The sequence below is a fragment of the Gallinula chloropus genome (assembly GCF_964237585.1).
Source record: "Gallinula chloropus genome assembly, chromosome: 19".
NCBI lineage: Eukaryota > Metazoa > Chordata > Aves > Gruiformes > Rallidae > Gallinula > Gallinula chloropus.
This window is the reverse complement of record NC_140104.1, coordinates 11,456,057-11,471,528: the sequence shown is the minus strand read 5'-3', so window position 1 is coordinate 11,471,528 and position 15,472 is coordinate 11,456,057. Positions and strand designations below refer to the sequence as shown.

Below are 15,472 nucleotides of genomic sequence, written 5' to 3'. Positions count from 1 at the left end.
CTCTGCCCACAGCAACCCACAGGCCAGGGAAGGAGCCAACACCCTCGCTCCGTGCTGGGCACTTGGTAAAAATTCAGCAAACGTTCTTGTTTGCCTTTTAAACTGCCTTTTTTTCTTCTTCTTCTTCTTCCCTCCCCCCCCCAATACCCAGCTCTTCTCAGTATCACAGCGTCGGCACCGAGCCCAACCCAGGCTGTGCCAACGCTCCGCACACGAGCGCTCAGAGACCACCGAGGCGTTTGCGCTGACAACAGGATTTGCTTTGCCAAACAATATTCTCAGCGATATTTTAAGGTCACCAGAGTAAAGGAGTCCTGGGGGAAATCCCTGAAGGGCGGCAGGCATCAGACAGCAGCCGTGGTGCCATCCGACCCGCAGGCACTTCAAGAACACTGCCACCTGCTCCACGCGCCGCCCGCAGTCCCCAGGCAGGAAGGGGTTTTGCTACCTCCAGAGATCCAAAAGCTGGGAGCAGCTGGCAGTTACCCACACGGGAGGCAGAAAACTCCAAGAATCCTTATTTTTCACCCGAAATAAAAAGTGCTCCCCTTTCTGTCACATCCCACAACTCGGCTAGGGATGGAAGAGTGGAGTCCAGGGGTCTGCGAGCTGGGATCAGTTCCAGCTCTGCCACAGGGGCTCATCATACAGCCCAGACAAATCTCTTCCTCTCTTTACCACCCGCTCCTGTCTGTGTCACAGACACCACTATTAATATACCTACCAGGGGGGCCACGCAGGGGCATCTGTGCATAACTGTAAAGTACTTTGCGGCGCAAAGATAAACACCCTGTCGCTGGTTGGCATCTAACAGGCAGGAGGGGAGGGTGAGGCTGCCTCCTCAGCAGGACTGACAGCTCCCCAGGGCTTCCCCTGGGAGAGGAGGGGGCCTGTGAGGCTGCCCTGGGGAGCTTTGTCCCAGCCCTCCAGCAGATGCTGGTTCTCTCCATCAGCTGACCTCGGCCACTAACCACCCGCCTGACAAGTGGCCAACTGGCTCACGAGGGAGGAAACTTCCAGCAGCAGCTCTCCTGGGCTCAGCCTGATCACCCGCATGAAATCCATTGCCTGGAGACCTCCATCTTTAGCATCTAAATCCCAAGCCATCAGCACACAAAACACTGTCCTCCCAGCCATGAGCACAGCCCCATCACTGCTTCCTAACACAGGGCTGAGGCAGATGTGGGCACCGGCCACTGCGCGTGTCAGGGGGCTGCAGGGAAAGACACGTGTCCCCCAGGTGCACTGTGGAAGAGATTCTGTTTTGCCAGCATCTCCACTGACCACCATATCAAACCCAACAACAGCAGAGACCACACAGAGCCTCCTGGGTGGATGTAGGCGGCAAGGGGAGGATGAGTAATACTACATCTGCTTTGTTCTTTAGGTGGCTCTGTTCAGGGCAGAGTTTCCAGCCTGGTCTTTCAGAGCAGCATCTCCCATCACACCACCCAGTTGCCTGCACAGACACAGGCAGTCACAGGCAACAGCACTCTCCCAAGAGCCAGGGCCTCTGAGATCCTCCCAGCCCTTCTGGTGCCAGGACAGGGACCAAGCACAGCCCAAGCTAAACGCGGGAAGGCAGAGCTGGAAAGCAACGCTTTCCTTCTGCACTCAATGACTCAGGCTCCAGGGAGATGCGATGCTGCCTCACTCCTCAGATGCCTCAGCCAGCTCCAAGGCCCAGGCAAGGTCCCTCTGCTGTCCCTACGCATACCGACACCCCCAGGCATCCAACCACCGCTCGGCTTCCCCATCTGTCTTCAGCTGGCGAGTCCCCCCAACCCCCCACCCCCCTTTTCCATGAGCAACTCGGCCATAAGGAGCACGGCTGGTCCCCAGCCCAGTTCCCCTGAAGCAGCACGTGGTACCTTTGGGCTGGGAGTTGTACACTGCAAACATGTTGATTGCGACAAGCTGGAGCATGCGGGTGCTTCCGATGGGAGGGGGGCTGTGCTGCAGCAGGACCTGGAACTCCCTCAGAACCTCCTCAGCCACCGCAGGGAAAGTCTCCATCCTGTAGACAGAGAGAGAGTCAGTACAGCTCGGGCTGTGCCCCAGGGCACAGGGCTGTCAGTCAGCACAACTCACTCGGTGTCACATCCCCTGGGGACGGGGTCCCCTGGGGTGCTGTCTCCCGTCCAGGAGCCATAGGGAGCAAAGGTGCAGGCTGCAATGGAGGCAGCTGAAGCCTTCCTTAGAGAGGGCAGCAAGGGATTGCTCAGTGAGTGACAGGCAGCATTCCTTTGGCAGGAAAACACGGCCTTTATGAGTCATTTCTGACCAACCTTTTTTTTTTTTTTTTTTTAATTTTTTTTTTCTCCAGACTTCTACCAATCTGGGAGGAGGGCCAAGAGGCCAGCAGCTCACTTGGACCCAGAGCAGCCCACGGGACTCCCAAGAAACCCAGGCTGCAGCACACAGCACACACACTGGTGCCACATTGCGGATGTGGCAATTCCAGTGTGTTGAACGCTGGCCAGAGCTGCTTCCTCCAGAAGAATGGTGCCTGTCCCCAGGCTCCTCACTGCAGGATTGGATCCCACGGTGCTGAGCCCAGTCCTCCCCCCCAAGGCTACAAGCTCCCTGGCACTGAGGATTGTGCCCTTAAGCTTCAATACTTGGAGCTCTGTAGGACAGGGACCCACAGATTAACAACTGGCCTCATCTAGCTGCTGGAGCTGCCGTCGCTCACCAGGACACAGCAGCCAGGGATGGGGTGTGTTTTCAACACCGCTCACAAGCGCCCACGGGAATCCGAGATGTTTATCCTGCTCTATCATCCGGCATCGCTAAGGGAATTCGCTGAGGTTACTTAGCAGAGCTGGTGGATGCTCAGCAAGCTCCCAGCTGAAGGGGGGGTCAGAAACCAAACCAACTGCAAAGAGGAGCATGATCAACTCACAAGAACGGCTGAGAGCTGGCTGCCCGCAACAGCCCTCCCGAAGAGAGTCCTCACCAGTATGTCATGAGGACAGCTTTGTGGGCTGCCAAAAAACCTTGCAAACTATTGGGGTAGGGGGAGCTAGGGGAGAGAGGTCCTCCTGTCCCACTGCCTCCTCTGCTGAGCTTGCTGTGCTACTTCTTGCTCCTGCGCTAGAAGCATCACAGACCCAGCAAGGAGGAGGACCCATCCCACAGAGAGTTCCAGCTCCGGTTATCAGAGCCCCTGTACCCAGATGGGAGTGAGGGAGCCAAACTCTGCAGTGGGTGAGGTGCCCAGAGCTGGGCAGGCAGCCTCAGGGGCCTCCAGAGCAATTTCCTCTATCTTCCCCTGAGAGATTCAGATCTCAAGATATCAGCAGCTACAGGCTGGATTAACGAGCCACTTCTGGTAACCCGCAGGGGCAATTCTGCTGGGCTTCCCCAACAGACTTTCAGGACAGTAATAAGCTCTATTTTTAAAGCCAGAAATGGCTTTTCTTCTTAACCATATTTCACGGATGCCTTTCAACAACCGGTCCTGCCTAGCAGCAGGGGTACCCTCTCCAGGGGCACTGTTTGCTGGAGCAGTTCAAAGTCTCCGTTGCCTTCTCACAAAGTTGGGCTGTAACAAACTGGCCCCTTGTACTTTAGAGTTGTGCAGAACAGAGCAGCTCCTCCAGTACAAAAGCACTGCTCCCTCTGGAAAGAGGTAACTTCCCTGGATTTGGGGCGCAGCCAGGGAATTAGAGCAAACTGATTGCTTCTAAAGACTTCCTAATTTTGAGAAGTCTCAGACCACATCCAGTGTATTCAGCAACATCCTCCCAGGGCGGAGAGGACACTGGGGATGGAAGAGCCCTTTGCAGGATGGGTTGTGAGGAGGAGATGAAGATTATTGCCATGGAAGAACAACAAGGAGGAGCAAGGGCTTCCTCGGCCCCGCCAGCTGTGCTGTAATACCACAGCACATCTGGAACGGCACGCAGTAACCCCACTGAGCTCAGAACCAGCAGGTCAGGAGCAGAGCGGAAGCTTTTAATAAGTTACTTACCTGTGGTTTTAAGGAAGGAGAGAGTCCAATTAGGGCAAGATCATCTTTTCCGTGCTTTTTTACAGATAAATCACTGACGATCCTGCCCAAAGAGGACTCAAATCAGTCCTCACCTTTTACCTATTTTAAGCACGGAAGCTGTTTAGCAGGGCTGGACGATTTTCTCTTCCTGTGTCATGGTATTACTTTCTAGTTCCCTTCTAAGTACTTCAGGGGATATTCTGCCATTAAACATACTTGGGTTTTCTAAATGACTGTCCTGGGAAGCAACCGCCTCAAACGCTGCATCTTCATTTCACTCCAGTCTGAGGAGCCAAACGTGCAAGCAAACTCCACAGCATCCCCACTAATCCTGCTGCTGGCACGGGCTCAGCCGGAGCTCGGCCGCGAGCATGGCTCCGCGGAGCTGAGGACCAGCAGCTCCCCGGATGCTCTGCCCTCCAGCACAGACACCCTGCAGTTCCCAAACCTTTCACAGGCTCTAAGCAGCTTTCCTCCTCTTTTCCTGCAGGCAGGAGGACATCCCGTTCCGCCTCCTCACTGCTGGCCAGCCTGCAGCCCACAAGCTGATAATCAGCGTCTTGTGATTCGGGGAGAGATCAACAGCACTGACAGGAATCTGGTTGCTCTGCCCTTCAGACAATCGGATCTCCAACAAATTGGCCAGCATGGGTCCTGCTTCCCATTGTTTTTTGAAGGGTCCAAAGTCCTGACTAGCTGCCCCACAGAGCGCATTGGATGGTGAATGTGCTGAGGCTTTGGGCTGTGTGGCTGGGCTGGTGCTGTGTCCCACACTGCTGTGCTTCCCTACTCCAGGAGGGAAAGGGGGCAGGCCCAGAGAAAGCCCGGGAACTGTACATCCTAATCAAAACCCACCAAGAGCAGGGACAAGGTGGCACTTTGCATCCACGCTCCCTTTACCTAAGGGGCCTTGAAGAGGTCTCTCAACCCTGTAACTTGTAGCTGTTAGTTCCACAAGGTCTAAAGGAGCCAACAAAGCTCACGAGGCTCCATCTGCTTTTGAGGCACCAGCAGAGACCCGTGCAAGGTCTTGTCACAACAGCCAGCCCCACCACCTGACAGCCAGGGCTGGTCCAGAGCTGGAGCAGGGATAGCTCTCCATGGGAAGCCCATCAGCTGCAAGGCTGAGCTCTGCTCTCCGGGTCACAAGGATGTCCCCCAGGCTGGGACCTGAGCCCAGGCCTGAATCAGGCTTGCTCTGCCCCAAGGGCAGCTGTTCAATTACTTGAAACCCATTTCTGACAGACTTTGCCAAGGGCACTTAGTGTAAAGCGGTTCCCACAGCCAGGGCAGCTCTCAGCTCTGCAGCTCTCACTGACAGGGCAGAGAGGAGGCAAAGGGCAAGGCTTGTCTTGACACGCTCTGGACAGCAGCTGTCAGCCACTCCTGGTTCTGCCTCAGTGGCTTCATGCTCCTCACAGGCAACAGCCTCCAAAAGCCCCCCCACCAGAGCCACCTCACTGCTGGCCATGAGTGGGGGGAATGGGAGAAAGGGGGCAAACCTAGAAGTTAAGGGAGGCAAAGCACAGCTGGGTGATGGGGGAGAGAGAGAAAACAGCTTCTAGCCCTTCCTGTGTGCGCATCAGCTGGATGAGCTCAGCCTCTGCCAAAGGGTCCTGGTGCATGGGCAGGACTGGGCCTTAAGGTTGGGGGGGGGGAGAGAAAGCCCAAACAATAACCAGTGTGGATTGCAGGGCGGGTAAGGAGAATAAGAACCAGGAGGCTAGGCCTGCAAGAATTCACACCCTGTGCCCTCAGCTCCAAACACAGCTTAGTTGCTAACAATATTAAATTCCAAAAAGACTTGTAATGTAGGAAAATAAAATAAACATCCTGCACACTTACCCAATCCTGGTAAACAGCTTCCCATGGGCATGGAGAAAACTGAGGATGAACCTTTTGTTCAGCTGCATGGGAAAAAAAAAAAAAAAAGGGGAAAAAAAAAAAAAAAAAGAGGAGAAAACAATTAAACTCTCTCCGATTTCCTGTGAATTAAGAATGTCCCCAGTGACAGAAGAACCTGGCCTGGATGCTGGGGGTGGCACTGGAGATGGGAACCAAATGGACATGCCCAAACTCTTACAAACATCGAGCACACAGGCAGGGGCAAGTGCCAAACAGCTGGAGCTGGGAGCTGGGAGCGGCGGTGGAGGCACAGCACCCTCTGCCGGGGCAGCTCCCGGCCGCAGGGCCCCGCTCCGCACCCGGGCCGCTCAGAAAGCCCTTGCACCTCGGTAGGACACCCCAAAAGGAGCCATTCCCACCAGCGTTCTCCACCGATGAAAATAGAAAACCCCAAAGCAGACAACTAGCAGGAGTTGCTCGGTGCTCTAGGACTGCGGCGCAGGCTGGGAGCAGCATCTGGGCACCGCAGGGAGGGATGGGGATGCCCTCACCAAGGCTCTTCTACAGAAAGCCCAGTGAGTCTCAGTGCACTGGCTTGTGCCCTGCCAGGAGCAGCTTTCACAACAAGCAAGGGGCCACTGCAGTGATGCTGCACCCCTTCATTTAATCCCAGCCTTCAGCAGTTACAGAGAAGGAGCTGGTGTTGGGATGTAGCAGAAAAAGCCACCAGGAGCCTGCAGCGGCGATGCTGCTATTGAGCTACCAGGGCAGCGTGGAGCCAAGGGGATCCAGGGGGGAGCTGGCTGGAAGACATGGCACAATAGCAGCTTCCTGTCCAGTAACACCAAAACCCGACTTGAATAATTACTTACTACAGCTCTAAACCTCCTCCGTTAGCTCAGCAGAGCTCTGGGCTTCCCCAGTCTGTATGTAAAAGGCTTTGAGGAAGGCCGTGGGTGGGTAAGCAGTCACCCTGCCCGGCCCTGGAGCTGGCTGTGCTGTGTGAGGGACAGACTGGCCTCACTCCTACCTCCTGGCTTCTCCTTCTCCTTGCACCCGTGCGCCTGCACAGCCTCAGCACGCTGAGAAAAGCCAGGCCTGTTGCAGGGAGACGCTGACCAGGAGCAGCCCAGAGCACCACTGCTCCGTTCCCATTATATCTTGAACCCCCACTGTGAAGGTCAGAGACATGACTTCAATTTGGGGGGCATCAGAGGTACAGAGGGAGGACAAGGTTACCAAGCAGGGCTGCAGCCGTGCCCGGCTGGGTGCAGAACAGCCACCAAACCCCCCAGCACGGAGCTCCCAGCCAAGCCAGGCTGAGGGGCCAGTTATCAGAGCGCAGTCCCAGTGCTGGTACCTCCCACCCTCACCCACTGAGCCCCCCCAGCTCACGCCCTGAGTGATGCCAGTTGCTCTGCAAGGTGGGATCGCTCGCTGGGTGTAATTAAGCCGGGCTGGGCTCCCGGAGGAGCCATGGGAGAGAGTGATGCCCTGCTGCAGAGCTGCTCCCGGGCCATGTGCGAGTCTCAACATAAAACCTGTCTCATAAAACAAGCCAGACCAATTAAACTGGCCCCCGCAGCAAGGGGTTCTTGCTTACTCGCTCTTTTACTGCTGCCCTGAAGAGCCCTTTCCACTGGAACTCGACTTTATTTGCCACCATTTTATTAACTCTGCAGATGAAACCCAGAAGAGACTGGGGAATACTGGGACAAGCACAGCACAGCCCTCGTTCACTCTGGGTAGAGCTGCTTCTCCACCAGCCTCCCTAGCACACCAAGGCAGCTCAGGGCTTGAAATCTTTATCACATTGCTTTTCAGGAGACATCTTATGGAGTAAGAAAAGCTGATTTGTGACCAGCTCCAACCATGTACCCTGAGAAAGAAACAACCTCACAAGTCTGAGACCCCAGCTCAGGTGCACAAGCCTTGGTTGGGCAACAGGCAGTGCTCAGCCCCACAGGGATGCTGCTGCTGCCTGCAAGCAGGAGGAGGGGGTCCACGCTCTGTGCTCTCTGATGGGGTGGATACAGAAGAGGGCAGGAGCTCGTGGCCTGACCCATCTCTGCTGGAAAGCCAGCTGGGGCAGAAGTTTTTCCTCCAAGGCCCACGTTTACCCACAGCCCCAGGAGCACTCACCCTGCAATCCCCACAATACTTTACTGGCAGCAGGGGAGTACCAAAACTCCCCACCCTGAATGGAAAGTGACACCCACACCCGATGGGGACATGCCCAGTGCGTTCTCACAGAGATACCCAGCTCTGGGAGGGCTTGCCAGGGCATCACCTTCGCCCCCATCTTCTCAAAGGAAGTTTCACACAGTCTTTTCACTCCCAATCCCAAGGACTCACCTATTGCACTGCACAGCAATGAGTGCTGGACTGGGACATAAATATGTGCAACGACATATTAATGTCTTTAAAGAAGTAAAAGCAGGATACCTGGCTCTAGGAAAGAAGCATGCTTCATGCCTCTTGCCAACTTAAGCACAAACCCAGCAAGCTCAGGCAGAGACCTGTGTGCCCCAGTCCTGTGGCATCTCAAGCAGGCACCTCTCACGCTTCTTTTATCACTTTTTCTCTCACAGCCTCAAGGTTTTGATGAGCTCATCACTTAACTTTGGACCTTTCATCTCCGAGTTCATGGCAAGGCCACGGGCTGCTTTGACTGGGCTTTTCTCTGAATTACTCTTTCCCTAGTGACTCACCTGTCCCTCAGTCTCCTTGAGACCTCCCCGCGCCACTTCTCACAGAGAGGAGGAAACAGCGACTTCCACCCATCGGCCTGGCTGCAGAGGAGAGGAATTCCCATCACCTGCTGTTCTGCATTCACACAGCGGAGAGGAACGCTTCCCCAAAGCCCTGCTAACATGCTCACTACCCTGGAAGGTGCTAGCAGGGGACCTGCAACAACTTCTTGCCTTCACCTACACAGTCCAAGGGTGGCCATTTCAAAGGGTTCCTGAAAACGGGTCCTTGTACTGATGTCAGGATGCCAGGGTGGCAAGACAGAGCTCCTTGAGCACTAACATCACTGTCATTCACAGGCAACTTTGCTCCTTGGGACACACAACCAAATCTGGTTGGTCCCACTCAGGCACAGGGGAAGAGTCCACCAAGCAAGACTTAGAGAGTGACAAAACTTGGGCCAAAAAATGGCTGTGGGCCCTTCCAGTTGAAAAGTGGGCACCACAGATATGGAAGTTATGAGCATATAGTGAAGGCATTAGTTATAAAAACAAACCAGCTGTCAAGAAGAAGAAGGGGTCCCTGCACACAGTAGTGCTTGAAGCTGAAAACAGCTGTTTCGGCTGTCATGAGTCAGCATGTGCAGACAGACTAAATCCACCTGGGAAGAGGCAACCTCACCAGAGGAAGCAGCCCACTGCTGCCTGGGGAGCATTCACACACCGCACCGCCAACCAAACTGGATTTGTTACCATGGAAGAGATCAACAGTGACTAACAACTTCTCGCCGAGCAGCGAAGTGCGGAGATAGCAACGGTCCTGCAACAGCCAGCTCGAATCACTGAGAGGCCAGGAGTACCTCCTGACAGCACACAGGCGCTCAGACAGCTTCAGGAAAGGTTTGTCATGTCTTGAGCCAGCAAAGAAGAAAGCAAGACCCAACCTCCAGAGACCGCCCGCTGACCAAGAAGGGCTGAAGACACATCTCCCACCCCAGCAGAGGAACAATGACAATGCCACCGGGGTGTTGAGGAGGAGGAGGAGGAGTGCCACAAACCAGGCTAGGAAGCAGAGCTGCCACGCTCAAACTCAGCACGGACCCATTTGGCTCAGGGTGAGGAGCGCACAGAGCTTTGGCACCTGAGCATCGGTCCCAGCTGTGAAGGAGGCACCAAATAAGGGAAGGATTCTGGAGAGGCGACTCCTGGGGAAAAAGCGTTTCAAGTTAAAAATTGTTACTTCAGGTTTGGAAGTAAATTTCAGGATCTGGTCTTTATCAAGCGAGGCAAACTTTCTTCAACATCAGCAAAGCATCTGTGGAGCAGAAAGCAGTGTCAGAGTCAAAATAGGCTGCAAGAGACAAGTCCATTAATCAAGAGACCAGATGCAAAACTGCCTGTAACAAATGCGCTGTCTCCACCGGAGTGGAAAGGCCTGGAGCACAGCAGGACGTTCTCCTGAGCCTAAGGGTCTCCTCGGTGACAAGGGTTGAGATACAGACCACAGAGCCACACAGCTCCACTCCAAAACACGTACCACACTCTTCCCAAATATTTTCAGGGTTTCTTGGGCAGCCAGGCTTTTCCAGGCACAGCTTCCACGCTGAGAACTCTCCAAAATAACATCCAGGCACCCAAACCATGCCACATCCTCACTCCCAGCTCACAGGCTAGACACACCACGTTAACTACTAAGGTTATTCCTCTTTCCCACAGGCAGCTCCTTACAGAGCTGTAAGCCCCCCAGTCCAACAGCAGCCACGGGCCCGCTATCTCCCCAGAGACAGCCTTACGAGCCTGAGCCTTTATCCCACACCATGCCAAGCTTGCAAGGGACAGCTCTGGCTGTACCTCGCTGATCTAACACTGGCCACTGACACAGATCTTCCTGAAAAGCCCAAGATGCTGTAGTGGGTTTGACCAGCAAGATACCAGGGGAAGATTTTTACTGTTACAGGTGCAACCGCAAGAGAAAGGTCACTGTGCAAATGGCCACCTATGTAAGGAGAGGAGACAAAAGGGCTAACAGGATTGTCCCCTGTTTTTGCAGTACTTACAAGGTACCCACATAAACCTCCTGCAGCCACAAAAGTATCCCGAGCTCGCCTTGGCTTCTCCTTGCCCCTTGTACAGGTTTCTGTTCTGCAATCACAACGTCCTGCCCTGAACCAGATTCATTTCTGCAGCATCAGAAGCAACTCCAGAGAGAATCCCCATACTTAACCTTGGGCACGACCCAAATCTAAAATCCAGTTTGCTATGACACAGAAGAAAGAGGGAACCCTGATATATCATGGGCTGGAGACATACAAAATTCATTTCCAGGTAGAGACCTCAAGACACTCCTGCAGCTTCCTCATCTTTAGGACTGTAGCAGCTCCAGCTCCAGGACACATCTCGTGCCCATAAGAGCTGCAAGTCAGCAGCCCAGCAGGAGAGAGAGAAGCAATTTAGGAAGCTCCCCCCAGCAAAACCAAGGAGCTTTTGATTTTTTTCCCTTCATCACTGCAGGGAGCAGGTGAGATGAGAAACACAAGCAAGAAAATCCTGCACTTCAGCAATGTAAAAATTGAGCAGTGGTGACTTTGCTGGTTCCCAAACACACACACTGGACCTAGAAACAAATTTCACATTACTTAATAGCGAGTAGAATAACTTAATAATGAGTAGAACTTTCAATTTAAGGAAAGCAGGTTAAACAGAGTGCTTATATGCCTGCTATTTCCTTTTCAACCAAAGCTGTATGTAAGTTTGGTTTCTATGAATTAGTCAGATGCCACACTTTGAACAAAAATAAATTACCATTGAAAGGATTAAAAACTTGTTAATTTGCCTCAAAAATCAGCGGTCTTCAGGCACCCTTATTGAACTGGATGGAAAGAAGTTGGTAGAGACTCTCTAGCAGCCTTTTTTAATCAACAAACTGAAAGCAAGTTCTGCAGTCAGAGTGCCCAAGACACAAAGGCAAATGGAGCTGCAGCACATTCACACAGGGTTGTTATAATGGCTTCAAAATCAGGGGTTTTCCAGCATCAAACATCACGTTATACGTCTGGGATAGTGTAAAATTAAGTCTCCAGGAGACTGTGCCCAAAGCAGCTTCTCCAGAAAGGCTCTAGGGACTACAGCAGCCAAGTTCCCAACGCAAGGTCCAGTAATGAGGGTCAACATTGTGCCCCTTCCATGTACAAGCAGGGAGCAGGCACTGGACAGCACGTTTACAGCTATATAGGGCGCTGGCGAGGCCGACGCTGAAATACCACATCCAGTTCCAGTGCCCCGATTTCCAAAAGGATGCTGAAACGCTGGAAAGGGTCCAGAAAAACAGCCATAAAAAGTGATTCAAAGGCTAGAAACGATGTTTTGCAGTGAAAAAACTTAAGGGGCTCAATCTGTTTAGTGTATCAGAAAAAGCCTGGGAGGCGATCGGATCGCAGGGTGCAAAGTGCCTCCGCGGCACTTCAGGGCTCTTGCTGCTCATAGAATAGCAGCACTGAGAACAAGAACAGCAAACTGGAAACATTCGCTCTGGAAATAAGGTGTAAGTGTTTTAGAACCCATGCAATTATCACTGGAATGAACTCCCCAGGAAAAGGGTGGATTTCTTGAGGCTGGATGTGTTTCTGGAAGTTTTGCTTTAGCCAAACACAAGTTATTTGGCTTCATACGGGAGCAGCAGGGTGAAATTTAAGGACCTGTGATATACAGGAGATCAGACTGGATGATCTAATGGTCCCTGCTGACCATAAACTCTATGAATCTATGCAAACATGCCAGCGAGTCCTCAGCTGAGATATCAAGTTAACTTTCAACACAAAGCTTTTCACAAATGGGCTCTGGCGCTGCAGGTCGTTTAGGATACAAGCTCAGCTCTTCGAAGCTGCATCTGGTTAAGCACTGGGAGGGAGATGACCCAGGCAGAGCCATTCCTTGTCCAGCAGGTAAGGCAGAACCAGCCCCAGCCAGCAAAAAGCAACTCAGACTCAAACACATACTGTTTGCCAAGAGTCAACAGCATCCCCTTCCTGCAGTAGAAAGCTGACACTGAGAAACGCACGATGAGTTCTGTCCCGTTAATGTAGCTCAGGGTGTTGTCAGCCATCCTCCCTACTCCAGAGTAGTTATTTGGGGGGTTAACACACAAAGGAGGGAGGTAACGTGAGAAATTAAAGGTGCAGACTGCAGGAATCTAACCCCAAAAGGCTTAGGGTAGAGGTAGGCCAACAGAGATGATGTTTGGACAATGGGATGAGCAGAGACAGAGCCTTCCAGAAGAGTGACAGCACCATCACACACAGTCCTCATGCTCCCACCCTCCAGCAGGGATAACAGCAGCTGCTCAGAGCCAGCCTGTGCCCCAGCCACCTACAACCTGGAGGAAGTTGTCCACCCCATTGCATTCCTGAAGAACTTCTGGAGCCTTCGCTTCTACCTGGGCAGCGCAGCCCAGGGCATGAAGGCATCTCCCTCTCCACTTCCATGCAGCAATGAAATCTGCTGGGGAGGAAAAGTAGAGCCAAGGACAGAGGAAATGACACGGATTCCAGTAGGTCCCACTCCCTGATCCTCCGGAAGGAAGTTTCTTTCCTAATACCCACCTCCACAGTGGATACGAAGCCCGTCTGGAAACGGCTCCTTCAACACCAAAGAGAAATAAACATTCCCCATGGCAGAATTAGGAGGTTTGGCTGCAGAATACAAGGTGCCCATCCCAAAAAGCGTGCAACAGACACCAGAAGAAGTCGGCCTGGGTCGACTTCAGACAAAGATCAAGGTCAGAACAACAACAACAAAAGAGAAATGGCTGCCTACAGCCTTCCCCCAGCTCTGGGAAATTTCCCAACCCTGCTATTAGGCATCCTCCTTCCCTTACCCATACCGCCAATTCTGGCAGCCTTCTTGTCTGAAGTGCAAACTCTCCCTCCCAACATCATCCTGCAGCGCCTGGATCATCAAATCCACTGCCACGAGGAAGGACTGATGTGCAGCAGCAGGGAGGGGGTTCGGTTACACACAAATCCCTGGCTGATCAGCACCAGCAGGAGAGGAAATGAGGAAAGGGTGACTGACAGGGAAAGGCGGTTTCTGGATGATTGTACTTGGTTTTCAAGCATGAGAAGCTTGTTGGAACTTGAAGTCTCACCCCCCACCACCACAGCATTTCTGAGCACTGGGATCTAGCAGAGCCCCTCACACAGGCATAAGTCATTGATGCCCTCATGGTGCTCCTACCTCTGATCCACCACATCTACACACATTAACACCAGATGCCTGTTACTGGAAGGAGAACATGTCAGTGTGTCTCCTGTTCATGGAACACTAGTCCCTGCCTTGTTCTTCATTGTTAAATAAAACCACCAACACAGTCGAAAAAGAAAAGGGGAAAAGAAAAAAAAAATAAAATATATATATATATATATATAAAATAATCAACACCAACTTCTGGAAACTCTTAGCCATAACTTAAGCCTTCACTTTCTGAGTAGTGGCAAAAGGTCAGGCTGGGCTGGAAAGCAACATGTGGGTTCTACATGACACAAGTGCACAGGCTAAATTGGTAACCAGGCTCTGAGAACTCTGCTGAGCCCCGGGAGCTTTATCAGAGCAGCACTGAGCATCCACTGAAGACCACGAGCCCAGACAAGGTGCAGCAGCGTTTCTGGTTGAATTGCTATTGCAAGAACTGGAGCTGAGGTTTCTACCAGCCTTTTAAAGCAAAAAAAAAAAAAAATAAAGAGCAGAGTTTATTAATAAAGGTAGGTGCAAGGAGGGTGCACAAGTAGTGGGCAAAAAAAAGGCAGCGCTGAGCTGCATGTCTGAATGTCACGTCTCAAACCCAGAGAGGCTAGGACTGTGGTTTTAGTGTTTAACCAGCCCCAACTGCAGCCTGGCACCCTTTTACTTCCTCCTCAGAGAGCTCTTCTCACTGCTAGAAGAAACCAACCTTACCACGCGAAACAAAACGGCTAGAGTAAAAATAAAGCCCTAAGGTGGTTTGGTGACCGAGGTCATATTAGGGAGGCGGAGGGGGGGTTGCAGGCTGAGGAAAGCACTTCAGAAATACTCATGCTGCCAACCAAGAAAGAGATTACAGAGAAGGAGGTAGGGCAGAGAATTTAACGCAAGTCCAGCAGTAAAGAGGCTGAGAAGCCTGCTTCGCACGCCACCAGCTCCCCCCCTGCTCAAAACAGTTTGTAAACCGTTTCCTAAACACAAAGGAAAAAACCCCAGACCTAGTCCTGACCTCCACGAATGAGTAACCAAAACCAAGAGCTTCCTGCAAGCTTGCGGGGGTGAGGAAAGGAGGCTGCCAGGGAGCGACAGAGAGAACTCCAGGTTTCCCCCCCTCTCAAATCCTGCTTTGGGGATAAAAATTAAGGATGTACCTTGCTGCTTTACCAGAGGTGATGGGTAAGGGAGAGAAATGAGGAGGGGCAGCCTTTAGCCTTTAGCTAGGTGCCGGGCATTCCCGCTCCAGGGAGCTTCCCCGCTCGTTTCTGTGCCGCCAAGGGAGGCTCAGCAGAGGCTCGCGGTGCTTGAAAGGTGTGGATCAAACACAGCAAGAGGCTGGAGAGGAAGCACAGCTCTTCCCTTGACAGCGAGGGCAGCCCGTAACACGACAGACCACAGACGGGATCGCTCACGTCAAATACTAGAGAGCACCTCACCGTAGCAGAGACAAACTTCCTGACTGAACACGAGCCGCCTTCCTGTGACACAGCGCCAACGGCAGCCTGACCCCAGACCCTGCTGTAAGGGCTTGGGTATGTCCCACTACCGGCTCGTGAGCTGTGAAAAACTGAGCTAACACTCCCTCCTGTGTCCCCTCCCTTTGGGGACAAGCCTACGCCACCGCTCTGCTGCGGCCCAGATGTGTAACAGGTGCAAGAAAAGGATTTGGTAGAAAAGTCCAGTGGGTATCTCTGGGCACAGCTGGTCT

The 15,472-nt window shown here is 52.8% G+C and overlaps 1 protein-coding gene across 4 annotated transcripts in view; it reads right to left on the bottom strand.

Annotated features, from left to right (window-relative positions):
- The window catches only part of SMG6 (SMG6 nonsense mediated mRNA decay factor), a gene marked incomplete at its 5' end in the record, with an annotated part of 113,536 nt that overhangs the window by 81,866 nt on the left and 16,198 nt on the right, over window positions 1-15,472 (bottom strand). For all 4 annotated transcript variants that reach the window (XM_084272821.1, XM_084272820.1, XM_084272822.1 and 1 more), the window contains 2 exons: window positions 1,872-2,017; window positions 5,843-5,904. In XM_084272821.1, coding sequence (XP_084128947.1) covers window positions 1,872-2,017; window positions 5,843-5,904 — 208 coding nt within the window. The remainder of the gene's footprint in view (window positions 1-1,871; window positions 2,018-5,842; window positions 5,905-15,472) is intronic.